This window comes from Notechis scutatus, chromosome 1, assembly GCF_049901735.1.
Source record: "Notechis scutatus isolate UNSWTSFEM ecotype Mainland chromosome 1, rNotScu1.2, whole genome shotgun sequence".
NCBI lineage: Eukaryota > Metazoa > Chordata > Lepidosauria > Squamata > Elapidae > Notechis > Notechis scutatus.
The window spans coordinates 121,702,264-121,729,369 of NC_142009.1; the positions used below are offsets into that span (position 1 = coordinate 121,702,264).

Below are 27,106 nucleotides of genomic sequence, written 5' to 3' on the forward strand. Positions count from 1 at the left end.
TGTGGGCTTCCAACTGATCTTAGTGATTATGAATATAGATCCAAAATTGATTTTTTTTTAAAAAAAGAATTAATTACCAGATAGTGATATACACAGGTAATAGTACTGAGATAAATAAATGGAAGAAGTAAGTTGAGTGTGGAAGAAAGCATTTTACTGTGGGAAACACATGATGGGAAACATTCTGTGAATTTCACTTGGCACACTTATTTGAGGATCTTGAAAAGATGATATGTTTCCTAATAACAGTCATTCATTGTTTTGTGGAAGAATTCTCTAATGACTGACACACGGGAAAGCAGAATTGCATATATACATGTATTCTTTTATGAGCTTACATTTAAAAAAGGTGAAAAGCTCTCATTTTTTAAAACCAAGTCTTCAAAGAATGACAGAAAATCAGCTGAGAGTTTACTTAAAATTATTAATATGTAATAATGCATTTCTCCAAAATGAAATGTTAATGTTTTGAAGTACAGTGAGCAAATCCAACATATTTTATTTGTATAGACTCAAGTTAGCTTTGCTAGACACTAGAAAAAAAAATCTACCTATGTTTTTACAAAGAAAATGAATGTGTACTATGCAGCCTTATGATTAATTGTGACATAAAGCAGGTTACTTTGCAAGCAACAATAATGACTCTTTTGCAGAATTAAAAATACCTTTTAAACTACTAGTTGTGAGAAGCTGAAATTCTCACATTCTGAAATGAATAGGAAAACTGCTTTTCCTCTCAGCCATTTACCATTTACTGAAAAGTATGGAAGTCCAAAAAAGGGGCTGTTAGAAAATCACAGAGCATCTACTGTGAAGTCAGAATTTCATCACCAAAAGGAAACCGTGTGTCCTATAGGCCTTGAATTCCCTCCCCTAAATTATTTTTGAAAATGAATGGTTTGGAATTTTCCAAGTCTCTTGGGACTTACAAAAATAGTTTGAAAGAAAGAAAGAAAGAAAGAAAGAAAGAAAGAAAGAAAGAAAGAAAGAAAGAAAGAAAGAAAGAAAGAAAGAAAGAAAGAAAGAAAGGAAAGGAAGGAAGGAAGGAAAGTGGGGGAGGAAGGAAGGAAGGAAAGTTATAGAGGACAAGGTTTTATTAAGGGCTATGGTATGCGTGCATATTTAATCTCTTACTTATGTACATATCTCAGAAGATAAGTCTGGATATTATCTATACCGTAATGGCAATTTCACTTAAACTCCTTTGTGTAGGTACCATTTTATTTTCTCTATTTCAAATTGATTTCCCATTTTACAAGGGAGTGAAGTTAATGGGGCACAATTTTAAACTACAGGACATTATTTTATTGCATTTTATCACAGGGCCAGTCATTGTGAGAAGACACCTTCTTTTCCTGTTTAGAATGAAATACAAATATAACCCTTCCTTTTCATTCACCTATTATTGCCTTAAGGGGCTTTTTCCACTACGATTTACTATAGGTCAGTGGAGATTCTCAGTCATCCAGGTCATAGTTGTCTCAAAGCTGCTTTTTTTTCTTCAATAGGCAACTAGAGAAGAAAAAGTTTTGCTTCTCATCCAAGAAGCTTCAAAGCTTCATCAGAAGTTTCAGAAGCTTCACCCCATCATCAGAACTGATGAAGCTTCTTGAATGAGAAGTAAAAACATTTCTTCTTCTTCTTCTTCTTCTTCTTCTTCTTCTTCTTCTTCTTCTTCTTCTTCTTCTTCTTCTTCTTCTTCTTCTTCTTCTTCTTCTTCTTCTTCTTCTTCTTCTTCTTCTTCTTCTTCTTCTCCTCCTCCTCCTCCTCCTCCTCCTCCTCCTCCTCCTCCTCCTCCTCCTCCTCCTCCTCCCTCTTCCTCCTCCTCTTCCTCTTCCTCTTCCTCCCTCCTCCTCCTGGAAAAAAGTATAGTAGCCTTTTGAAGGAAAAAGTACCTTTGAAATTTAAGGGAGGCATCGGCATGAATTCTGTCTCTGCCCACTTCCACTCACAGAGATACATGTATATGCATGCACATCTGTCCCCACACACCATGTGTCAATCTGTACATCTCAGGTTGTAATTGTTCATATTTGTCATGAATTACTATCACACAGATTAGAACAGGAACATATTACCCAGTCAAGCAAACTGAATTTGATTAGGTTAGTCAGAATATCTTGTTTGCGGTTCTCAATTGCTCCTTCCCCGCTTTTTAAGATGGTTTGAGTTGTTTCCTCTTCCTATTTAAACAGTTCTTTTTATTCCTTGCCAGAGAGGCCCTCCAGGTCCACAAGGCCCCCCTGGCCCCCCTGGACCCCCAGGTGTTCCTGGCATTGATGGCATAGATGTAAGTATAGCTTGTGTTGTGTGGTGATAGGGAGCATTCAAGAAATTCCTCTTCCAGTATTATACAATGACACTGCTGTCTCTCTGGGTATATTCAGCATGCAACACACTTGGGCACATCTCCATCATGTCTTGTTAACTGGCATTATAAATGTTGTGCTCATCGACCTGGAAACTTAGGAGGTGCGTTCTTTACATTCCCAAAATGTAAGAACTGGCGGCACGAACTAGAACAAACTATTTTCTGCAGCTGGATCAGATCCATCATTTAATCTGTCATTTGCATTAGGGATTCTACAAGATTAGTATTTATAATCTGCAAATTCCATGTTATTAGCTTCACAGCAATTCTGTCTACTAGCCGTAAGAATTTCTCCGTGTAATGTGCATGTGGTGCATGTGCACGTATTGCAGGCTAATTTACTGCCAACTGCTAATAGTTCGATTCTGACCGGCTCAAGTTTCGAATTAGCTTTCCATCCTTCCAAGGTTGGTACAATGAAGACCCAGATTGTTGGGGGCAATAGGCTGATTCTGTAAACTGCTTAGAGAGGGATGTAAAGCACCATGGAGTGATATATAAGTCTAAGTGCTAGTGCTAAGTGTGGATACAGGGACATTTCTAATATCTATATAATACATATGCAATTTTCAGATAGAATGATAAATGATACTCTGTTCAAATGAATTTCACTTGACTGTTACTTCCTTCTATCCCATTAGGGAGACAGGGGCCCTCGTGGCCTCCCAGGCCATCCAGTAAGTAACTGAGAACAGGTAGCATTTTAAAAACATCTCTTTAAAAAAAAAGGTTTTTATTTGCTAACTGAGTTTACTGATATGCAATTCACTCCTACAGGGTCCTGATGGCAATGCTGGAAAACCAGGTGTCCCTGGATTGCCAGGAGTCCCAGGAGCTGATGTGAGTATAAATCTTTATGCCGTCATTCTAAGCTATTTCCATGTGCTAAAAAGGTTCTTTTTATTTCAAATCTATACTGGGTATGAAAGTGCACTGTTGTGACCCGTAAGCAGCCAGCAGAGCTGGCAGCAGATTCGGACAATGAGGAGGTTGGGGAGGAACATGGGTCAGTCCTGGAGTCTGGGAAAGCTCTGACGAGTGCTCTGGCGTTGAGGCAGAGATGGGGCCAGGGTCGCCTGACAGTTATCAGCTGCCTTCAGAGTCAGATATCAGTGAGGCAGAAGAACAGCTGGAGCCTCTTCAACTGGAGTGTGCGTATGTGCAGAGTTGCCAGATGAAGGGAACAGCTAAGGAGCAACTTGGGGCCACAGGTGGACGGTGAATGGCCCATCCCATAGGGCAGGGTTCCTGCCGCTGGTCCGCGGACCGGCACCGGTCCGCGGAACAAGTCTTACGGGCCGCTGGTTGTTGGAGATCTTTTTGGTAAAAGTGCTTCCGTGAGCTTTTCCGGTAGAAAGCTCACCGAAGCACTTTTCATCAAAAGATGGCGGGAGCCTTTTCCGGTAGAAAGCCATTTCTACCCGAAAAAGCTGGAGTGTGTGTATTGCAGATTGACAAAAAGTGCTTCTGGTGAGGGAAGCACTTTTCGTCAAAAAGATGGCTAGGAGCAACTTGGGAGTAAAGCCACAGGTGGACAGTGAATGGCCCATCCCACAGGGAATAAAAGAGGAGCGTAAGGGGAGTGGGGTTTTGCAGGAGACAATTAGTTCATTCTTGCCAAGTATTGTGGTATCTGAAAGATATTGGCCTGGCCACTCTTCAAGCCTGATAAAGGTCTTTTAATTGTGAACTAACTTGACAGACTGTTGGCTGGGACTTTGCTGGAGAGGAATTCACTGTAAATTAAATAATAGGGGACAAGAACTCAGCTTTGTACTGTTAGGGATACCTAGGTGAGAACATGTACTCCCTGAAACCTGGGAGTTCTTTATTTCACCATTCCCTTAAATTCAGGCAGAGGATCATAACACTCTAGAATCATAGGGTTGTAATGGATGTTGGTGGTATTCATCAAATCCAATCCTCTATCAAGTGCATCAATCTTTGTACTATCCCGGACTAATGGGAATCTTTTCTTGAAAACCTTCAGTGATGGACCATCTATATTTCAAAAGGTAGTCTGTTCCATTCCTTAATAATCGGGGAATTTGTCTCTCTTTTTTTCTTTCCCCAAATTTGGATTTCTCACTATAAATATTTTACTCACTGGTTCTTGACTTCCCTTTGAGTATTCATTGGCCTATGTTTCTGTTGTTTCCAATCCAGTGGAATGCTTGGGGAAAAAATAACGTCTAGGAGATCAGGACTCCGTTCATCAGCACAATCATCTGAAAACTGAACTTAATGGGACAAAATTTGATATAGTGAGAGGAATTAGTAATGTGAAAAAAACAACAACCCTCATAATATTTCTCCAATTGTCAACTGCTCCATTCCAAACTCCTCTCCTTCTGGTCACGTGACTTAGAGCAGAACTCCAGAAAGAAGAGACTGGAAATAATTCCATGCTCTTCATGCATGCTTTCCTTAAGTTGTGTGCCCTATGCTATTAGGGATTTAGAAAGAATCAGCACCTGGGAATGAGCCATTGTCATAGATACAGCTATGTAGCTCTAGTCCTTCACTGTCCTGATACCTTTTGCCTTTGCTGGGTGACAATTCTGAGAGCCTATGGAGTGTATCAGGTAGGAGAAATGTATTCTAGGCACTGGACTCAGTGGTCTTATCAAAATCTTGTTTACTTACATACAATTTACACAGTGGTGACTATTTCCTCCACAGATAAGCACATATGGTATAATTTGAAGCTATTCTTTGTCCAAAAACCTCCCACACACAAACACACTACCAAAAATACATTGCTGCAAATTAATTTCTCTTTCCTATGTTCAAAAATCCTGCAGCCATTCCATATGCTTGGAAAACCCACAAATTATATTTTGATACATACAAATAATAGGGATATAACAACAACAACAACAACAACCCATACAGATAGATCTTCCAGAGACTGATCCAGAAAAATATTGACAGTCCTGTTAATGTCATCTCAAATGCAAGAACCATAGGACAAAACCAAACCATCTCCAGCAGGGTGATTGTAATCAAACTGAAGGAGGTTTTTTTCCAGTCATAAAGTCATTTTATCTTCATGCAAAATTCATGTCAAATTGTTTTTAATACAATTCTCTACTGGCTTTCCAGTACAGAACATTCAAATTCATTACTCCTATGATCATATAAATGACTAATAGCAATCATATCATTTGTCATCATATCCCTCCAAAAGCAGATTACTGACTTTAAAGTCACAGATAGTTCCTTAAAACAGGGATATCAAACTCGATTTCATTGAGTGCTGCTTCAGAGTTGTGTTTGACCTTGTGGGGCCAGAGTGGGCATGGCCAGCTCAATGTCACTTGTGTCAGGGCGCTTGTGGTGGCCTGAGCACTCTGCCAGCGAAAACAGGATCCCAAGCTCTGTTTCTGGCTGCGATGGCCTCCTGCAACTGCCTGTCAGCGAAAATGGAGCTCTAGGCAGGCAGGCAGAACGGAGCACTGGATTGAACCGCGCGCAGGTGGGCGGGGTGGGGTGTGGGGTGAACGGGCGCTTCGGAGGAGCTGCGGCGACAGGAAAAGCCACTCCCGGCTTCTTTGAAGCAGTTTCTTCCTGGGCTGAATGTTAGAGGTCCATCGTAGCTCTGAATGATCCCTAAACAAGGACTACAGGAGCTTCCTAGGGAAAACACACTGACTAAATGCTCCTCATTCAATTCCTGTTTTCACCAAACAGAGATAAGAGAAACATCTGCATGAAATTTTGTAGCTACACAGCTGGGCAAGACCTAGAACTAGAGAGACTGCAGTCAGGTGTCTTTAATGCTAGTTGTAGGGTAAACATAAAGTTTTGGGAATGGAAAATAGAATCCCCCCCTGCCGGTCCTTGAAAAAGTGTTTCTGCTTGAAACTGGTCCCTGGTACAAAAAGGTTGGGGACCACTGCTCTAGAGGACCACAGGCTGCCCTCCCGAGCTCCATTTTTCAGGCAGAGGCACTCTGGGCCGGTCCATTCACTGTTTTCAGGGCATCCCTGTGGGCCAGATCTAAGCAGAGCTGTGGGCCAGATCTAAGCAGAGCTCGATCTGGCCCGCAGGCTTTCAGTTGGACACCCCTGCCTAAAACACCTAAACACTGCAGAATAGTGCCGGAGTTCCTTGTGGAGGATGGTAGTAAATAAATAAATAAATAAATGAACTTCAAAAGAAGCAGTTGAAGCTGGATTAAAGAAACCAAACATCAGATGCTTAAGGTGAAAATACTTTCAGGAAGCACTTGGTAATAAATCAAGCTTATTTTAAAAAAGTGTTTGCTTCCAGAGAATTGAGTTCAGATAAAGTAAAAGCATTATGACAGGCCCAGTTTATACACCTACACACAGATACAAATGGCATTTTAAAACTGGGATTATTTTATGGGGTAAACTTTTCATGGGTGCATGGGTCAGAATTGCATTTGTGATTCAATAATAATCCAAAACGTGTTGCAAAACTATTTCAGGGATGACATTTACTTTTCTGCAAACAGGAATTCCAGTACTTCAGTAAGGTCAGATAATCATTTTGTTAAATTGAAAGAAGGGGTGAGTTCTTGAAGCGACTAAAGCTAGTATAATAGCCCAGTGACAAATCTGAACACGTGATAAATTAAATCCACTCTTTAAATGGGTAATTGTAATTTATACAATGAAAATTTCATGGGATGAACTTGCAAAGAAATGTATTCAGTACCCTGTCCGTTTGTTAAAATAATGTGATGGAATAAATATAGGAAGGATCCTGAAAAATTAAATCATCGTTGGAGTTACATTCATTTTAATCGCATTTATATTAAGGGAATTCAATACCATCTTCCTAAATCTTCTTCCAACTATATCAAAGCAGCGAATAAGTTAAAATTTACCAGCTGAAAAGAGCTGGCAAAAGTTTTTATGTGAGCAAAATAATGTATGTTTTCTATAGTGTTGTGAGCCAACAGCATCAGATCTGATTTGCAGACTATCCAGACAATCAAAAATCACCAGTATGTAATTTTTTAATTTTATTTTCCAGTAGGAAAAAAGTATCTCTTTTTTTCTTACTGGACTTCCAAGATATTTTCAAAATTTCTAGTTATGCATGATATGACCTATACCGCTAAATTAAAAAGAATAAAGATATTTCCTTGGTGTGTTACCTCAAAATGATTTGAATCAAGAAACAACGCCATTAATAATTACCAATGATTGAAGTAAATCTAATCCTGTGGTAGAATTGGTAAAGCCAACTTTTATTAAACAAAGAATTTCATATTCTATTTATGAAGACTGTTATTCTGTTTAGAATCACATTCAATAATTGTTGATTAATGAGACTGGAATTTGTACAACATTCCCATTTATATCCTAAACATAATGGATAGTACAATATTACTTGATTAACTTGTTAGAAACCAGTAATTAAGAAAAATCTCAATACATTTTTTTCCCTTTTCCCAATTTCCTTGCTATTTTCTATGCAATGAAATTCTGTTTTAGAAGTATGAAGTGAGTTAAATTTATATTTAATAAAGCAAAAATCTATGTCCATCTAGCAATGAATGGAATGCATAGTGATCATAAATCTTTGAAGTTCTGCTCTAACAGGTTATCTTTTATATAAATATAAAACTCTTACTTAGCAGTTTATATAACTGCTGTTATATTTATACATTATTTATATTAAATATAAATCCTTATATAATATATATATATATAAATATTTATATCAAATATAAATACTTATAAAATACACACTTAGCAGTCATCCAAAGATGCTAAAGACTACTTAAAGAATGTACAGTATGTAATTTTCATTCAAATTTTCAAGAGTGTGATCTGAAATTATAGTACAATAATGTAGTAAAATAATGTAGTCAAAAGCATTTCTGTGTGCATAGATATCTATGGGATGGGACATAAATGACAACATGTATATTGTAATGTCACAATGCAACTTAATTGTTACATAGTGGAACGCAATATTACAACAAAGTAGGAAAGAATAGAGCTTGCATTCTGCTATCACAATGCACAATTTATTATTTTCATGTCATAATGTAAGAAATGGACTCCCATGCTTATGCATAGAGTGTAAAAGCATATTCTTTTTGTAAAGGTTTAATAGAATGTCAAATATCAACTAAATTAAATTCAAGCAATCTAATCTAGATATGTATTAGAAAGTTGACAACATAATATTGGTGACAGAGTGTTATAATCCAAGAAGGCCTTCAATTTAATTCAAATTACCTTCAACTAGTATATGCTCCACTGACTTAATGTACATGTGTTGAGAAAATTATGTACTTGTTTTGTATAGTCTATGTTTGGAGCATGTAAATGTAAGAGTGATTAATGTGAATGACCCTGTCTGACAATGACTATAATAAATGATATTCTCCATCTGATAGTTCCTCTTCAGCAATCAATTTGGAAAGTCTGCTAAGTAACAAAGCAACATTCTAAATTTGTACTATTAGAGTTGCCATTAAGACAAACTTTTCCACCCAAGCTTTTTGTAAGACCTGCTTATTCTGAGGAAGAATATACAGTAGATAGACCTCGACTTTCAATGGTTTGTTTAGTGACCGCTCGAAGTTACCACGGCATTGAAAAAAAATGACTTATGACAGTTTCTCATACTTACGACTGTTGCAGCATCCCCGTGGTCATATGATCAAAATTCAGACACTTGGCAATTGACTCATATTTATTACAATTGCACTGTCCTGGGATCATACCTTTTGTGACCTTCTGCACAAGCAGAGTCATTGGGCAAGGCAGATTTACTTAACAACCATGTTACTAGAATTAGAATCAGAATAGAGCTGGAAGGGACCTTGTAGTCCAACTCCCTGCTCAAGCAGGAGACCCTATACCATTTCAGACAGGTGGCTGTCCAATCTTTTCTTAAAAACCTCCAACGATGAAGCACCTACAACTTCTGGAGGCAAGTTGTTCCACTGGTTAATTGTTCTCACTGCTAGGAAGTTTCTCCTTAATTCCAGGTTGCTTCTGTGAGCAGAATAGAAGCCATTATGACTTGTAAGGAAGTGTCTCAAACTCAGGCTAAAGAGGAGTTGTAACAGTCAGGAGAGTGGCCATGAACTGTAACAAAGTGTGTAGAAAAACTGGATGCGGGTAGAACAATGGAGAACTGTAACAGAGTGTATACGTGCCAGAAACCGTGTAGCTGCCTTTGCCAGATAAGTGAACGCCTAAAACCTCCAAAATGTATATGTGTCAATTTGAAACAGGAAGAATGTGAGCCAAGCCCTCGTACGAGGGGGCAGACAGTTAGGGTATAAAAGTGCCGTTTGAATTTTGCTCTGCGTTCCTTCAATGCCTGAGGGAACCCGTTTTTGCAAACACGTGATTAAAATCTTGTTTTCCTTGGATCAACGAACCTTGTGGTGGTCTTTTCGTATCCCCCACCTCACACTTCTCTCCTTGATTAGTTTTTATCCATTATTTCTTCTCTTGCCTTCTGGTGCTTGGAAAATAAGTTGACCCCAGTGGTGCGATTCAACCCGTGAAACTACCGGTTTGGTGAGCATGCATACTCTACATTTTAAAAAGCCCATTTTCAACATAATTACTTACCTTCTGCTGCATCCCTGGTGAGTAAAACAGCTGATGCACGGCAAACTGCTCTGCTGTGCGAATCAGCTGTGCTAAAAACCCAGGAAATAAAGCACAGGAAAAAGCAGGAGTGGGTGGGTGGGTGGGGCCAAATGCTCACCAGTACTACCAGTTTGCCCGAACCAGTAGAATCCCACCCCCGGTTGATCCTCTCTTCTTTGTGGCAGCCTCCTCAATGCTGTTATCATGTCGCCCCTATTCTTTTCTCTAGTCTGATCATACCTAATTGCTACAACTGTTCTTCATATGTTTTTGTCTCTAGGCCTTTAATCATCTTAGTTGCTCTTCTTTGCACTTTTTCCAAAGTCTCAACGTATTTTTTGTAATGTGGTGATGCAGTATTCCAGGTGTGGTCTTCCTAAGGTTTTCTAAAGCGATACTAATGTGAACTTCATGTAAACTTCATGTGATTTTAATTCTATGCCTCTGTTTATACAACCAGGGCTGGTATTAGCATTTTGGGCTGCTGCCGTACACTGCTGGCTCATATTTCAGTGATTGTCCACTAGGAGTACAAGGTCCCTCTCACAGTTACTGTTTTTGAGTCAGGTTTCACCTAATCTGTACTTGTACCTTTGGTTTTTCCTGCCTAAGTGTAAAACATTGCTTTTCACCACATTAAATTTCATGTTGTTGGATAGGGCCCATTGTTCAGGTCTGTCAAGATCTTTTTGGATCATGAGATTGTGTTCTGGACAGTTGCTATTCTTGCCAGCTTAGTGTCATCTGCAAACTTGATGAGTTCCCCTTCTATTCCCTCATCTAAGTCGTTTATGAAGATATTGAAGAGTACTGGGCCTAAGATGGAACTTTGGGTACCCCACTGCTTACTTCCCTCCATGTAGATGTAATATCATTAAGGACTACTCATTGAATACAATTTGTCAGCTAGTTACAAATCCATCTGGTGGTGATGCTGCCTATTTCACATTTTTCTACCTTATCAAGAAGTAGGTTGTAGTCTACATCTAAGTATATTATGCCTACAACATTTCACCGGTCTGTTAATTTAGTCACTTTGTCAAAGAATGAAATAAAATTAGTTTGGCATGATCTGCTTTTAACAAACCTATGCTCACTTCTAGTTATAACTTTATTTGTTTCTAGATGTTTACAGATTTGTTCTTCTATTTTTTCCAGTATCTTCTCAGGTATCGATGTTAGGCTGATTGGTCTATAGTTTCCTGGGACTAACTTTAACTTTACTAACTTAACTGCAGTGATTCACTTAACAACTGTTACATAAAAGCAAGAAAGATGAGTGAAATTCACTTAACAAATGTCTCACTTAGCAACATAAATTTTGGGCTCAATTGTGGTGGTATGTTGAGGATTATTTGTATTGGTTTCTTGCAATAAATAAATATTTATTTATTATTTAACTTAGCCAAGCCAAGAGATCTCCTTAACTTAGCTAGGATCTGCTTCTGTTTGAAAAGAGAACTCCAATCCTTTAATTACAAATATGTTCCTGGTTTCATATAATTAACTTTAAAAAATAGCGGGCAGAGAACAAAAGCCCGTATCCATCCATACCATACCTGAATTGCATTCCAAACACAGACACAATTTAATAACCTTTCAGAGAGCCTGGTTTTATACATATCTTCTGCATGCAGCATGAAATAAATGAGTTCAAAGGAGCTTTCATGCCCTTCAACTTTCCCAAATCACCTGGGGATTTCACTTGATAATCCCAGGTGAACATCTGCCCTTCGGAAATGTTTATCCATGCACAGTAGGGGAATACGTGTTTGTCCTGGTAAGTATGAATGAAATGAATTTCATGCATCGCTGTATCTCTTTAACAAGCAGGTGGAGAGCTAAAGGCTTAAAGAGCAGGTTTCCAAAAGCTGCTTAAATTGACGTGATTTGCTTCTGAGTCACGGGGCATTAACTTCTGAGGAAAAAGGATAAAAGTCAATAGGAAGAAAAACGACAACGGCCTATACTTCCTACCCTCTCTTTCTGTTGAACTCTAAAGGGATGGATACTTTCTTCCATCTCAGGAGCAAAGTTGGGAGACCGGAATGAGCCACTTCCGGCACCAGCTTCCTCCCCGCCACCCACCAGCTGGTCCTTCTGAAGCAAAGCAGTTCCATTGTTAATTCACCTGCTGGTTGTTAAGGTGGCTATCCTGTGATCTGTCAGGATGACCAGTGCGTTGGCTGGAACTTGGATTTTTCTGTGTCTCTAAAACTCTTACCTGGTTGAGAGAACAGCAGAACTAGGGGTGGGATTCTCCCAGTTAGGACTGGTTCGGACGAACCCCTTGTTCTGACGATCAGCTGACTCCAACCGGTTTGCTCCGACGAGCATGTTGGCCTGCTTGCCCGCCTCTGCTCTTTCTTGTGCTTTATGTCTTTTTGTTAGAGCACAGCTAATTCGCGCAGCAGAGCAGTTTGCTGTGCCTCAGCTGTTTTCTTCAGCTGCAGTCGAAGGTAAGTATTAGCTTTTTTAAATGTAGAGCACGCACACTCACCAAACCAGTTGTTATATCGGTTGAATCACACCCCTAAGCAGAACTCCCCATGTCACTCAAAACGTTGTTGATGTGGGAAACAGAAAGACCTGGTGACTTGTTTGGAGTCATGGTCTGCTGTACTAACCTAAGCTAACAGTGCTACTATCCAGTTTCTCCTACTCTTTTATTTACCCTTTGGCAATTATGGAATTGCTAGCAAACATTTTCCTAGTAGAAAATCAAGGCAAAATAACCTGCCTTTAACAAGTAGGAGTTCACCTCCTGGTGTTTTGTCAAAAAATTGATAACTGTACCTCTGAGGGAGAAGGAAAATATATTTCACTGACCTACGGTAATGCTTGCAGTATATATTCTGATTTATGCAAAGCATTAGATGACCATCTAGGAGTCATAATGGATCCCAAAATATAACTAGCAAGTTGGTCTTGAGTTACAACTTTTGTGTCAGGATTTATGTCAACTCATAAAACATTTCTACGGCCATTTTATAGTTGTCCCTTTGACTTTCTTTGTAATTTTCTGGATTATTAGTGGCATTAAAGTAGTCAGTAACTCTCGCTATTGGTCACATTTTGTGATAAAATGTAAACAGAAACCTTTTTCTTTCTAACTAAAAATAACCTCTTTCTTTCTTACTAAAAATAAAAATATATATGGAAAATACATTATACATTTACTTTGCAAAATATTTAGCTTTACAGTGGTACAAAGGCATAGACCCTGTATGATAGAACGGGGTTTGAAGCTAAAGGCTTCTGATTCATCTTGGCTTCATTGTAAGCTGAGTGAGCAGATATAAAATGCACTCTCCCCAAATAAAAACATCAGTCTCAAACCTTGGATCATATTCTGCTTCTACTTCTGACACTTTCTGAGCCAAAAAGTAATACCAAGTCCAAGTCAAAATTTTAGGCATTTCCTTACTGAGTTGAATGCGAGACTGGGAACAGATGTCTAAGTTTCTGGATGCAATTTTTATAATTGGGGGCCTTTCACACAGTCTCTTTAAATTGGATGTAAGGTGCTGCATCTGAATCCTGAAATCTGTCTGAAGAAACCCTTTTATTGGAAGCTAAAAAGTCTTGAATTCTATTCTTAATATATGTATTTATCTAGCAGGTCATTAACATTCCTGTTTCAGTTGTTTTAGTCATTGACTGCACTAAAAGTTAATATTTTATTTCAAAAGGGATTGACAGGACCTGATGGATCACCAGGTTTAGCCGGTTCAAAAGGACAAAAGGTAAGATTAAACTATTTCATTACATTTCCTTCCCATTTTTCAATCTCCAGACGTTTTTATTTAATTATAGGATTGGAGGTGCTTTCCAGTTGCTAAATAATAATAATGATAATAATCTTAATAGGTGGATAAAAATGCCAAATCCAGTGGCTGACTGTATGATGGACCATAATAACAACCCTATGTATCTTTTATATCTATACCTCTGTATTTCTATCTATATATATCTACTAGCTCGATACCCGTGCTTCACTATGAAATATGTAGTTGGGCTTAGTTTTGGGGGAGGAAAATAAGAGGGGAAAATTCTGCCTCTGCCCACCAGCATCCATCAGTATTCATTTGGCTAGTGTCCTGTTAGTGTGTGAGAGAGTTGAGGGCTGTTTGGAAACTGAAATAGTATTTGCTGTGTGAGCAAGAAGGAGACAGCAAGGAGCCTGAGTGTGGCTTAGCTCAACTGTTCTGTAACTAAAGCTGCTTGGTGCTGTGAAACTAAAACTGAAACTCCTCTCCTCTGCTTGTGTTTTGCATTTGGAACAGATTTCTTTTCAGGTGGGGAGGGGAACTTCTTAGCATCAGAGCATGTTAATAATAATATACGAAATACTAATGCTCTGATGGTCATTTTGACAAATCCTTTCTTAGTGAGCACCTAGAAGCCAAGAGGAACATATGTGGCAAATTTCAAGTTTGTAGGCTTTAAGGTTCTGGAGATTTTGTGATGATGCGTGAGTGGTATTTCGCGTATATATAGAGATAGATATTTATCTATATCTATATCTATATCTATATCTATATCTATATCTATCTATCTATCTATCTATCTATCTATCTATCTATCTATCTATCTATCTATCTATCCACACTTCAAGGTGGCAAACATAGTTAATTAAATTTAATAAGAAAAGTAATTTAATTTAATTCTCCTGTCTCCTATTTCCCCCACAAGCACAACCCTGTGAGGTGACTTGGGCTGAGAGAGAAGACCTGCCCAAAATCACTCACCTGGGTTTTCATGCCTAAAGCATCTCCTCAATTCTTGTACTCTGCCTTGTCTTTAAACAAAAAGTAACACAAACAAACAAGAACTTGCATAAATGTTTTAAATATTTGAAATGTTGTAACGTTTATGATTTTTAGGGTGAAGTGGGCTTGCCTGGAGGCCGTGGACTTCCTGTAAGTCATTGATTTTTACATGGTATCTTTTTTTAACAACTGGTATTATGAAATATATTTCCTTAACTATTCTGTAAAAATTAGATCAATTACAAAAAAATGCATCAATAAATCTGGAGGAAGTTTCCAGTCATCCATGGAAGAGTTCAAAGAGTAATCTCCTGTCTTGAAATTGGTAGGGGATATTAGTCTTTGTGGCCTTCGTATTACTTAATACCAGAAAATAGCTTGAGTTGATAGTAGAGCTTAAATTCCAGCAGGAAGCTGTTTTTATTTGTGAATAAGATTTGACAATAGGATCTTTTCAGTTGAAAGTGCTGAAATTTGAAACAGGAATTTTGTAAAACTCTCTTCCCTCCCTACTCAGTCCAACAAAGAGATTTTGCCATGTTGACAAAATCAGAGGAACTGTAAAGCAAGCACTAATTGGAAATATATTTAAATTAAAATGCATTAAAAGAGTTCTAGAATAGGATTCTGGATTAAATAGACACATCTCTCTGAATGATGCTCAGAGAAAACTATAAACGTTGGAGAACTACAAAGGAAAAAGCTTTGTTAGAATGAGTGGGGTAGGGGGAGGATTACCCTCCAATAAAATTACTCTTCGTGTGGGATTTTTGTTAAAATAATAAGTGCTTCTACCAGCAGGGGCAGCTGTTCCTGTGTGTGTGTGTGTGAGAGAGAGAGATCTCAAGATGGTGGCTTATGCAATTGACTCCCTGTCTTTTAAATAGGCATATTTTGACATTTTACATTCCACCTGCAGATATACACCTACTACCATATTTCTGCTCCCACTCTAGCTTTCTCATGGCAACCATTTGCATTTAAGAATATAGTTATGCATTTATCATCTTTTTCTTAAGTCCACATTTCCTCGTTTTCTGTTACCTATTTATTATCATAGCCATTTATGTAACAGGTGCAAGTACAACGAAGCAGTCAAAATTAAACATTGCGTGGCGATAAATGAAATTTGTAAAGAGGATAGAAAGAAAGACACCACCTAATGAAAGGACCAGCTTTGTTGGTCAAAGCTGTTCTGGATGACACTACCCACACTGAAGAAACCATTGGTGAAGAAGGTGGAGATGACCAATTCCTTATGGCAGAGGCCTTCAAACTTGGCAACTTTAAAGCTGCCAAGTTTGGGGACCTCTGCCTTATGGGCTTTTTTTTTGATGGGCTCTTTCCTTTTTTAAAAGTTAAAGTTAGTTTAATTAAATGGGCAAAGGTTGCTGTGAAATGGAGATAGGAATATCAGTAGAACAGTGTTATCTAAAATATAATGCAGTGTTATGATCTACAAGGAAAGTGAATTATGGTATGATAAAAGGCCTATGAGAAAGTTATGAGAAAGTTCTCAAAGAGGCTGGTTTTCCAATAGATTGTGTGGTAACAACTGCCAAGAATATTTGCAATATCTGCCAATTTAAGAAAGCTGAACTGATGAAAGTCACCTTGAATTTTACAACTCTGTTACACTGGAATATCTGGGAAAAGAACATAATAAAACTGGTGGAGGTGAAATATAAGTTGGAGGCACTTAAAACATACCCCACACTATGAACTATTGTTCCAGTAATTGTGTTGAACAAAACCAAAACCACTGTTTTTGAAGTTTGATATGTTCCTTTTCTACTGCATGGGCTTGCTAAGTAACTCAACTCAGCCTAGTTCATGGTGAAATTACATGTCATACCTTTCCATAATGATGAGAAGATCATGCCATTGTATAAATCGATTTATAAAGCACAATATGGGTGAAAAAAGGCATAAGTAAAACGAGAGTAAGGTAGTTTCCCACATGACATTCTGGTGTTGGCTGGGCTATTATGTCATATTATCTGGCACAAATTCAGTATTCTTATATTTCTTTATTGATACAATATTTTGTGGACCACTTACTTCCCAAGATTCAAAGTGAATTAGATTGTGAGCAAGAAAAGCATAAAATATAAATATCATCCTCCCCACATGAATTAACTGAAAGTAACCTTATCACATTGGTCTCCAAACACCCAGTGGAAGAATGAGGTATAAATCCTTTTGAAAGGTTAAGATGTTAGGGATGTTCTGTAGCTCTGGAAGGAAGGTGTTCACAAATAAGTCAGCAGGACTCACCCTCTTCATTTCATGTGGGATGGAAATGCTCAGATTTCCCTTTTCAAGGAATACCCAAGATTTGACATGGAAGAGGTAGTCTTGTAAATACCTGAGAAATAATCTGACACTACCCACAATGAAGAAACCATTGGTGAAGAAGGTGGAGCTTGTAGAGATGGCCAAACTGACTTCTTTGATTCGAGAGAAGACAACATTCACATTGACTGCTGACTAGACACTTTTTATGGATTTTCTGGATGAAACAGAAGATTTATGATTTATGGCTTTGATGATTAGAAAAAGAAGAGAATAGAAAAAAAGAGACCTTTCCTTTTTTTTGTGTGACCATAGTGTAGAAGGTTAATTTGGTAATTGCAAATATTTGCTGCAAAGAAACTGAAAGCTACTTCTTTCTGTATTTCTTTTCATTTTTTCTTTTCGCATTTTTGTCGTTTTCCTTTCTCTCTTGGCTTGGCTTTATATTGTTAGTTCTTGTTAGTTTTTAATCTTCTTTTCAAAATTCTTAACGAAATTATACAAAAAGAGAGAAATAAACTCTGCAGGACTTTAGAGGTGATAATCGGTGCTCTGAACTGAACCTGGAAGCAAACTGATAATCAATGCAATGTCCTCACTCAATGTTTAACAGCATGAAGATTATGGGGCCTTTCTGTTTCTCTTCATGCTGTTAAACATCGTGAAATTGCTGGGGCAAATCATCTGTCAGTTTGGTGTGAGGTGTGATCAGGGTGCTAGATATACACAGTTGAACATCATTGCTCCACCCCAAGTCAGAATGCCACTGTCATTTCACAACCACATTCTCTTAGGAGAGATACATCAGGAACATCATTAGAAACATCTTTCAATTCATTGTTGACAGTAATTAAAAACCATTTTCCCATGCTGTAATTTCTTTATTAAAATGAAGTTTTGGACCAATCTGTCCCAGAGAAGCTACTGAGGAATAGAATTTCTTCCCCAGTTTCAACCATGACGAGCTCTTTCATCAGACTAAACAAATGACAATTCCTTTCTGCTGACAGGCCCCTGCGGCCCACCCAAGGCTGTTCTGCATCCCATGAGGCCTTTGTTCTTGAAGCAACTTTGGAATATGCTCTTCCATGACATCTGTGCAGCCTCCCAAAACTGCATGAAAGCACAGTTCTTCCATGATTTTTTGGAGCCTCTGGAGGCTGTGTGAAAGCTCCATTCTCTTGCAGGAGCCCTAAATTGCATGAGAATGGTCCGTGCTTTTGAGAATAGTTTTTCGATTTTGGCAAATATAATATTGAATCATAAGTCTGGAAGGTTTTCCTTTTCAAAGCAGGAGACCTTATACTATCTTGGTCAAATGGTTGTTAGCAGGGATGGGATTCAAATTTTTTAATAACCGGTTCTGTGGGCGTGGCTTAGTTGGTGGGTGTGGCTTGGTGGTCATGTGACTGGGTGGACATGGCTTGGTGGTCATGTTATTGGCTGGGTGTGACCAACTCAATATCACTCACATTGAGGCATGCATCTCCTCGCCTGGCCTTTCATGACTGTGGGGATGCTGCAACAGTAGTAAGTGTGAAAAATGGTCATAAGTCACTTTTTTCAGTGCCATTGTAACTTTGAATGGTCACTCCACACAAGCAAAGTACCAGCAAAGGAGGGGAAAAAAACTCCAGAGATGTTCCTGAGACAGGAAGTCTAGTCCTGCCAAGAATGTAATAAGGGTTAACGGAGAGGCAGTTTCTGTAAGCAACACCAGAATGTTTCCTTCCTGCCTTCCTTACAGGATTAGGCCAGTAATTTCTTCTAACAACCGGTTCTCTGAACTGCTTAGAATGTTAACAACCAGTTCTAGCAAATAGGTGCGAACTGGTAGAATCCCACCCCTGGTGTCAATCTATTTTTGAAAATCTCCAGTAATGGAGCACCCACAACTCTGAAAAACAAGCTGTTTCATTGATTAATCATTCTTACTGTCAGGAAATTCGACCTTAGTTCTAGATTGTTCTAGATCTAGATCTTTAACAAGCTTCCACTCACTGCTAATTGTCCTATCCTCAGGTGTCTTTAGAAAATAAGTCAATTCCCTTTTCTCTGATTGCTGAAATGTGAATGCTGCAAACATTTCACTCAAAACATTGTGGCTTGTCATCACGTGTATGTCATAGGTCTGTGACGGCGAACCTATGGCACGTGTGCCAGAAGTGGCACACAGAGCCACTTCTGCTGGCATGCAAGAGGTCACATGGAAGAGCCCCACTGCACATGCATGCGCGTTCCCCTGCCAGCCAGCTGATTGTCGGGTACCTACCACGCATGCACCGGGGGAGACCCGCACGCATCTGCATGCGTTCGGCATGCAGCGTTCGGGGGGTTTGCATGCACATGCACAGAGGCATGTGGTGAGGGGGGGTCGCATGTGTATGCGCAGAGGTGCGTGGTGCACATGCAGCGGGTTGCGTGCAAATGCATGGGGGGGGAGTCACGTGCGCATTGCACATGCACAGTTTTGGCAAGCAACTTGGAAAAGGCTAGTCATCACTGTCATAGGTTCACCATCTCTGCTTCCAATCCCCACTCTCCCAGATCATTCAGATGGGTATTATGGACAATATTTATGAGAGGAATACCATCAGGGGTGGGATCCAACAGGGTTAACTACCAGTTCAGGTGATTTACGAGGTTGGTGATTTATGATGTGCTTCGCTGCACGCTGGCGGCACGTGCCTGTAAATCATCATCAGCACTCTGCATGCAGAGAAGCAGCCTTTGAAAAAGGACTTTTTTCCTGCTTTTTAAACTGTAACTGTGCCTCGTTCGGCAGCTGAAGTTGAAAAATCAGGAAATAAAGATGAGGTAAGAGCCTGGGTGGGTGGGTGGCCAAAATCATCAGCAGACATAGAACCAGTTCTATGTCTGCTGCTCTCCAGAGCTACTGGTTCTACAGATGGACAGAACCGGTAGAAACCCACCCCTGAATACCGTACCACAAAGATACGCACCAGCAGTAGCAATTGCAGCAGACTGCAAATGAACTGATCCTTTTTACTTGTATAAGGTGCTGCTATGGTCATGGCAATGATCATGGGGTTTAGGCTGGAGAGCCATTAGGGCTGAAATGGAAAAGAATATATCCATCAGTAGCTCCTCTGGTTGAAAGCTTCACTTCAGTGAGAAAAAAAAATGGAAGTATGGAAAATGTTCTCAGTATTTCAAACGAAGAATTAGAGGAGATCTTTCAAATTGACTGTGAAATCATCACCGCTTTCAGTGCTTGGGCCCATTCTATCTTCTTGTAAGCTTTGCATAGTGGAGTTCTTGTCTAACCTCCTTCCTTTGGGTAAAGAAAATAGATTTGTGCCTGTTGAAAATAAACGTTGAAACAATCCGGAATAAATTTCTGTAGAAAAATGTGGTCATTTCTAGGATAGTGTGGGAATAACTATGAAACTTGCATTTTAAAATGTGAAGTTGTACTTTTAAGGATAGATCAATCAGGCAAGAAAACTGCTTTGTCTTTTCTAAATGATCACATTCAACATCTGTCTCAAAGAAAATTAAAACTGTTTGAAATTCTTTGCTAACTCAACAAATTGGAGAGATGAAAACAATATTTTATGTTCCCAGTTAAAAATGTTGATCTTTGTTTTTCCATTCTGAATATATCTACAGTTGGTTTGAGTTGAAAACTAAACATATAAAAATAATAATTAAAAACTTTGTTTTTTTTCTATTTTAGGGAAAAGGAAATCCTGGACCTCCTGTGAGTAGATTTTTTTTCCTTTGCACTTCGAAACAGTCTGCACATACCCAATAACCATCTCAACAAGCCTCCACAGTGTTCTTGGCAACATTTTCAAAACAAGGGTGGTTAGCCCTTGGATACCCACAGCATTGTTTTGATGGTCCAAGCTTTTTGCATTGTTTGAGGAGGGTATTTTTAAAGAGATGAAAAAGACCTTAACTCTTGAAAAAAGTTTAAGAAACCAATTTCACACTTTAAAAAACCCAACACTTCCTAATGTTGGATGGGATTTCCCTCCCCCTCCAATTTTGGGCATTTGGAGTGCAAAATAGGTATCTTGCACTAAGACATAAATCAGATATTTTGTCTCTTTAAAACCCCATCCAAGGTGATAACTTTTGCTGTTCTTCAGAGATGAAAAAAATAGTAATAATAATAAAGCACAGATCTTGGTTACAAGAAAGTTGCCAATCCCTATTATGAGAAGTTTAATTAGTTTCTATCTTTTTTTCAATACAGGGTCCTCCTGGTATAGGAGGACTTCCAGGAGAAGTGGGAAGAGTTGGGCCACCTGTGAGTACTTTGTTCCATATTGCATTAAATCACTGATTAGTATTTGCCCCGCTTGTTAAAACTTGTACCATGTTTTTAGGAAAGACATCCCTCAGTAATGGCTGACACATTTATTATACTTGAACACACTAAAATGAATCTACCCTTTAAGTCTATCTTTGAAGGATTGTTCCAATTGTAAATATGTACCCATTTCCCCCTCAAAATAAGCCCAGGTCTTATATTAATTTTTGCTCCAAAAGATTCACTAGGGCTTATTTTCAAGGAAACACAGTAGCAAATGCGTCCATCTGCCTGACGATTTTAACTGGAGCTCATTTTGGGGGTAGGGCTTACATTACGAGCATCCTGAAAAATCATGCTAGGGGTTATTTTCTAGTTGGGTCTTATTTTCGGGGAAAGACAGTACTAGCCAATCCAAACCTGATAATTTTTAGAAATTTAGTTGTAGGCAGAAGGTCCAACCAGAGGGCACAGATTGTGGAAATCTGCACGATCTCTGCAATAGGATGTCACCAATATTATTCCAATGTCTAAGGGAAGATGCACACTTTAACTTTAGTCCATTGCCTGTTGTCTTCTGTGGAATAAGTAGACCTTTGGTTTAAGCCTATACCACTCTTATTATGTTTGTTATGTTCTACTTAATTACATAAAAAGCTCTTAATTCCTATAAGTATCATTTATTGGAACTCAATTGAATACAGACTAGATTAGATTGGTTAACATTCTCTCATGTGGTGAGGTCTCATCATCTGGGAATATTACTTTACAATTACTGTACAAGTAGCCATTCGTATGACTGCTTATATGAATAATAAAGGTTTTACAGCTCATTCCAACTGATGGAGATTAAAAAGCGAATCCAATTAAGTTCAGCTTTTCTTCCCAAATAACTGCACATGCAAATGATATGTAATATTTCTTTGTTGTAATAAATGAAGTCTTTCAAAACTCCATAAATTAATCTGCCCATTCTGAAATACCAATTCCTTTGGTATTATTGATTCTTCTTCATCTTTATCTATGCCCTTCCATAATTAAAGGTGTATATTTAAGGGATTTCACATAGGAATCCATTTGTATGCAATCAGTTTCCTACATCAGTTGAGAAGTAAAAGTAATGAAAGGTATGAATGGTTTTAATCTCCTTTGCTATTGTCATTAACACTTCTTTTTTTTTAATTGGGTCCCCTCAGAATATTGTTCTATCCCAGAACATTTTGGTGCTTAATGTAACCAATGTAGAGTTTATTTAGTTTTCATTATCCTGTCTTCTAAGAGACTTGGATATACAGTTTATTTTTATGCTGTTCTGACACTATTTAGGGTGATCCTGGAAGGAGAGGCCCCTCAGGAGTGCCGGGACCTCCAGGGCCAAGGGTAAGTTTGCAGTATTATTACTGAAAATAAAAAGTGTTTCAAAGTCCTCCTTCTCCAATTTATTTATAGCACCTTTTTAAACAATTTGTATGCTATTGTAGGGAAAGGAGTAGCAGAACCTGGAGGCAGAGTTAGAAGAGGCATGAGCCTAGAATTTCTATGTAGCCGCAAGTGATCTAAGCCCAACCCCCTCTGAATTCTGTAAGTTACCATCAAAATTGTGCTACCCATTAGTTGAGGATATTCCTGTGCATAGGCGTAAGCAGCCATAAATCAGTTTAATTGGACCTTCATGTGTAGACCTGATCTTTTGCACCTGACAGATATTCTCAAAGAGGAAATTTTAAATGTTTCAGGCTGCAAAATCTCTTAGTAAAAATAAAATTCCAGAAACTCTTAACCAAGAGGCAAAGCACTGAGTTGTCATGACCACAAAGACTCTTGGAAAGGGGGTGACTTCTGAATGGCAGTTAACAAATCCCACTCTTTCTTCTGTTTTTTTTTTTTTTGATTGCTATGGATACCCTGGCTGTGCTATTTCCCCCTCTGTTAGTCTCTCATGGAACTCCATTAAATTTTTGCAGAACTCCAGCACCCAACAGCTGGACAAATCACACTCTGTACCAAGCTTTGCATAGCTTGTCAGATGGCTCTTTGCACCCTATTTTAGATACAGTTTGCTCCGGCTTATTTTCAAAGGGTGCCAGTTCATCGGGATGGGCTGCTGGGGGTTTTCAGGGATTTGGGAGAGCCTCTAGCTAAGATTCTGTGCAGTTTGGAGAAACTCCCCCCCCCAAATCCCACTCCTAGATGGCTCCACCCACCCTGCCCTGCTTCTCCTAGGAGTCCCCATGTGCCTTGTTTTGGATGCAAGTAAGTGCAGGGTATGGGTGGAGGCTTGGGGAGGGTGAAAAATAGGCCTCTAGAAGTTTGGGGAGGACAGAAATGGGCCTGTTTTTGGATTCTAGAGAGTGTCCGGAGCCCAAGGAGGCCATTTTCACCCTCCTGGAGGCTCGAAGAAAGCCTCTGGATCCCAGGGAGGGCAAAAATGCCTCCCCCACCATGGTGCAGGGGGCCAACTAGGCCACGTCCACGATGGCCATGCCCACCCAGCAACCGTGCAGAGAACCCTTTGCTGAAGTTGATCCAATTCAATATTAATTCATGTATTCTGAGTAAAAGGGCAAATGTATGAAGGCTGCCCATGTTCATGGTTGTTCCCATTTACTGAATGGAGACAAAAGGCCAGAAATGGGCCTTTTCTACATTTCAGAAGCAATGAATGGAGAATGCAATTCTGAACGGAAAAGATTCCAAAGGCAAAGTCCAATGATATAGGGAAAGAGGTCCTATGTTTTTCAATATTGGTTCTGTCTGTGAGTTTAAATTGGTCCTCTGTTGGTGGTGGAAAATACCTCTTGACCTTGTAAAAAAATTCCTTTACTGCATATTTGAATTTGTACCACCAGCCTTATTCACTCAAGTTCAACCCGATGCTTGACAATATTCATGGCTATCGTAATTTTAAACTTTGCTTAATCTACTTCAGGGAACAGTTGGCCACCATGGTGGAGATCCACTGGTAAGATATTTATCTTCCTTTTTATGGATGATGGCCACCCTCCTAGGCTTCTGGAAAGCCCTTAAGACCTGGCTGTATTCCCAGATCTGGGGTTACTGTGGTTGTCATTTATATGCGTGGGAGCTGTCATATTTTTTCCACTGTTTGTGCCATTGGGCAATTAGTTGTTTTATGCAGAAAGCATGTTTTGGTGGGTAAACTGGAGGTAGGGCAATGGTCTCTATGTGACTTTTGTAAACTGCCCAGGGTCTTCTAAAGTGGACAGCCATGCTAATTAAATTATATTAAATTGATAAACAGATTTGCTCTAATCCAGACTTCTACTTATTAACTTAATTCATTGCTTCATTTTTAGTGTCCAAATGCTTGCACAGCTGGCCATCCAGGATTTGCTGGAATGATGGGTATGAAGGTAGGAGAAGGGATGGGCATGATACGTTCTGGGTAGGACTGGATATTGATTGGATGTTGATAAGTTTCAAAAGATGTTATAGCAGTATCATAACAATCTGGAGGTTAAACATCACTGGAACATGAAACAAACATTCATTATATGAAAACCATTTCCCAATTTAATAAATGCTATTTTAGGTAATAGTACTATGACTAAACTGCTGCGAGAAGATCGCACAGACTGACTACAAACACAGCACAACCAAGTATAGTAGCAATCATGCTGCAACAGAATATCTGCAAGAAATGCCATTTGTCTGCAAACCAGAACTGGTGGGATCACAAAATAGACAAACTCATAGAAAATGAAAAAGCTAAAGGGCTTCAAACAAATACGTACCACATAACATAGACTTCACAAATGTGAATAAGAAAGACAAAAAGAAAATCTAGACAGTGGAAGTTGCAGTTCCTGGAGACAACAGAATTGAAGAGAAAGAACTGGAGAAAAATTACAAAAATACAAAGGCCAGCAAATAGAAATAGAATGAGTGTGGCAAAAGAAAGCAAAGATAGTAGCAATAGCAATAGGCACCTTGGATACAGCGCCAAAAGAACGGGAGCCACACTTGAACACTATTGGCATTGACAAAATCACCATCAGTCAATTGCAACAGCAGCTTTTACTTGGAACAGCTTACATCCTGCAACATTATCTTTAACACCATCAAACAACATCTGCCTATCTTGGTTCCTTGGGAAGGACTCAAAAGGTGGATAAAAATGCCAAAACCAGTCTAAACATCTGGCTGACTGTGTGACCAACCATAATAGCAACAGTGGGTGATCCCATTAACTCTTGGGGGTTCATATTGAACACTTTGGAGGACTCTGATTTAAATGTTTTAATTTCAACTTCTCCAATCTGATATCCTCCAGCTCTAATAGCTTACACACCAGCTGATATGATCTTGGGTTAAGGGATTCTAAGAATGGAGGTTCAAGACATCTGGAAGGCATCAGACTAGGAAAATAACTGGTTTCACATAGCTAAAATACAGAAACCATTTTTTTTAAACAGGCAATGTTTCCAGTGGCATATTTAGCATCAGTGGGAAAAAAAATTGTTTTATATTTTAGGGTCACAAAGGAGCAAAAGGTGAGAGTGGGGAACCAGGAAAGCAAGGCTTTAAGGTAAGAGGAAGTAGAACATGACTGCATACAAATTATCTGGAATAGTGATGGTTTATAGAGGAAGAATGTTCAACGTTGCTGTGTGTTTAAGAAAGGAATAGTACTAGCCTTTGAATTAATCTTAGCATTTCTCCACCAATTTCATAGTACTTAGTTACTGCAGCTAATGATGGCCCTCTGAATCACTAAAAACAATGTGCTTTGTTTTGTTTTGTTCTTTATGACATGGGAACAAATCTTGTGATTTGTAAACTACAGTTTATGCTTTGGCATATAGTTTGTTTGATCAACCGTGGCTGAAAGCAATAATGATTTGGTGTGATATTGTGTACCATCAGCTTTTCATTCCCTTTATTGCCTGGTTACAGTCTTTCTCCAATAAGTCAGCTCTATTTAATGTGTGCTGCCTCCATGCTTACATATATGGGAAATACATAAATAATACAATAGATAATATTGAGGGAAACAGAATAAATTATGTATGCTAATTTTTAGAACATGTTATTAACTAACTTGTGCCTTGTATATTTTAGGGAGAAGAAGGTGAACAAGGACGAATTGGTGACATCGGAGAACAGGGCCCTCCAGTAAGTATTTCCTTTTATTTAACTTTTTGGTTGTGTTTCATCATATTGAGATGTAAGGAACTAAGTGAAGCCAATAGCCATCTACCTCTTATCATTATAAATTCCTGATCTGACTATGTTGTCATGACTGTTCTCACGATCAAACTAATGGGAGTCATTGTCCTCCTGGATTTAGTACTAATTGAATCCAGAACTACCTGGATGTTTCTTCAGCACATTCAGTGTTGAAACCAAATGCTTAATTTGTTACCTGTCTTGAACCAGATCGAAAGAATAACAATAAATGGGAATGCCATTCACAATAGGAATAAGGAAACTGACAACTGGGCGATGTGAGAAGCAGCATTGCCTGAGCCCCAGTCATCTTCCCATACAGGTAGTCCTCAACTTATGGCCTCAATTGAGCTCAACATTTCCAATGCTAAGCAAGAGAGATGTTAAGTGAGTTTTGCCCCATCTTACAGCCTTTCTTGCCACATTTTGTAAAGTGAATCACATCAGTTGTTAAGTTAGTAATGTGGTTGTTAAGCGAAGCTGGCTTCCTTCCCCACTGAGTTTGCTTGACAGAAGGTCACAAAAGGGAATCACATGACCTCAGGACACTGCAACCATCACAAATACATGCCAGTTGCCAAGCACCTGAATTTTATCA

At 38.9% G+C, this 27,106-nt stretch overlaps 1 protein-coding gene across 2 annotated transcripts in view; it reads left to right on the top strand.

Annotated features, from left to right (window-relative positions):
* COL9A1 (collagen type IX alpha 1 chain) overlaps positions 1-27,106 on the top strand; it is an 87,792-nt gene that overhangs the window by 18,494 nt on the left and 42,192 nt on the right. For both annotated transcript variants that reach the window (XM_087945125.1, XM_087945114.1), the window contains 12 exons: positions 2,216-2,290; positions 3,013-3,048; positions 3,149-3,211; positions 13,662-13,715; positions 14,856-14,891; positions 20,737-20,760; positions 21,262-21,315; positions 22,645-22,698; positions 24,248-24,280; positions 24,636-24,692; positions 25,814-25,867; positions 26,401-26,454. In XM_087945125.1, the coding sequence (XP_087801251.1) occupies positions 2,216-2,290; positions 3,013-3,048; positions 3,149-3,211; positions 13,662-13,715; positions 14,856-14,891; positions 20,737-20,760; positions 21,262-21,315; positions 22,645-22,698; positions 24,248-24,280; positions 24,636-24,692; positions 25,814-25,867; positions 26,401-26,454 (594 nt within the window). The remainder of the gene's footprint in view (positions 1-2,215; positions 2,291-3,012; positions 3,049-3,148; positions 3,212-13,661; positions 13,716-14,855; positions 14,892-20,736; positions 20,761-21,261; positions 21,316-22,644; positions 22,699-24,247; positions 24,281-24,635; positions 24,693-25,813; positions 25,868-26,400; positions 26,455-27,106) is intronic.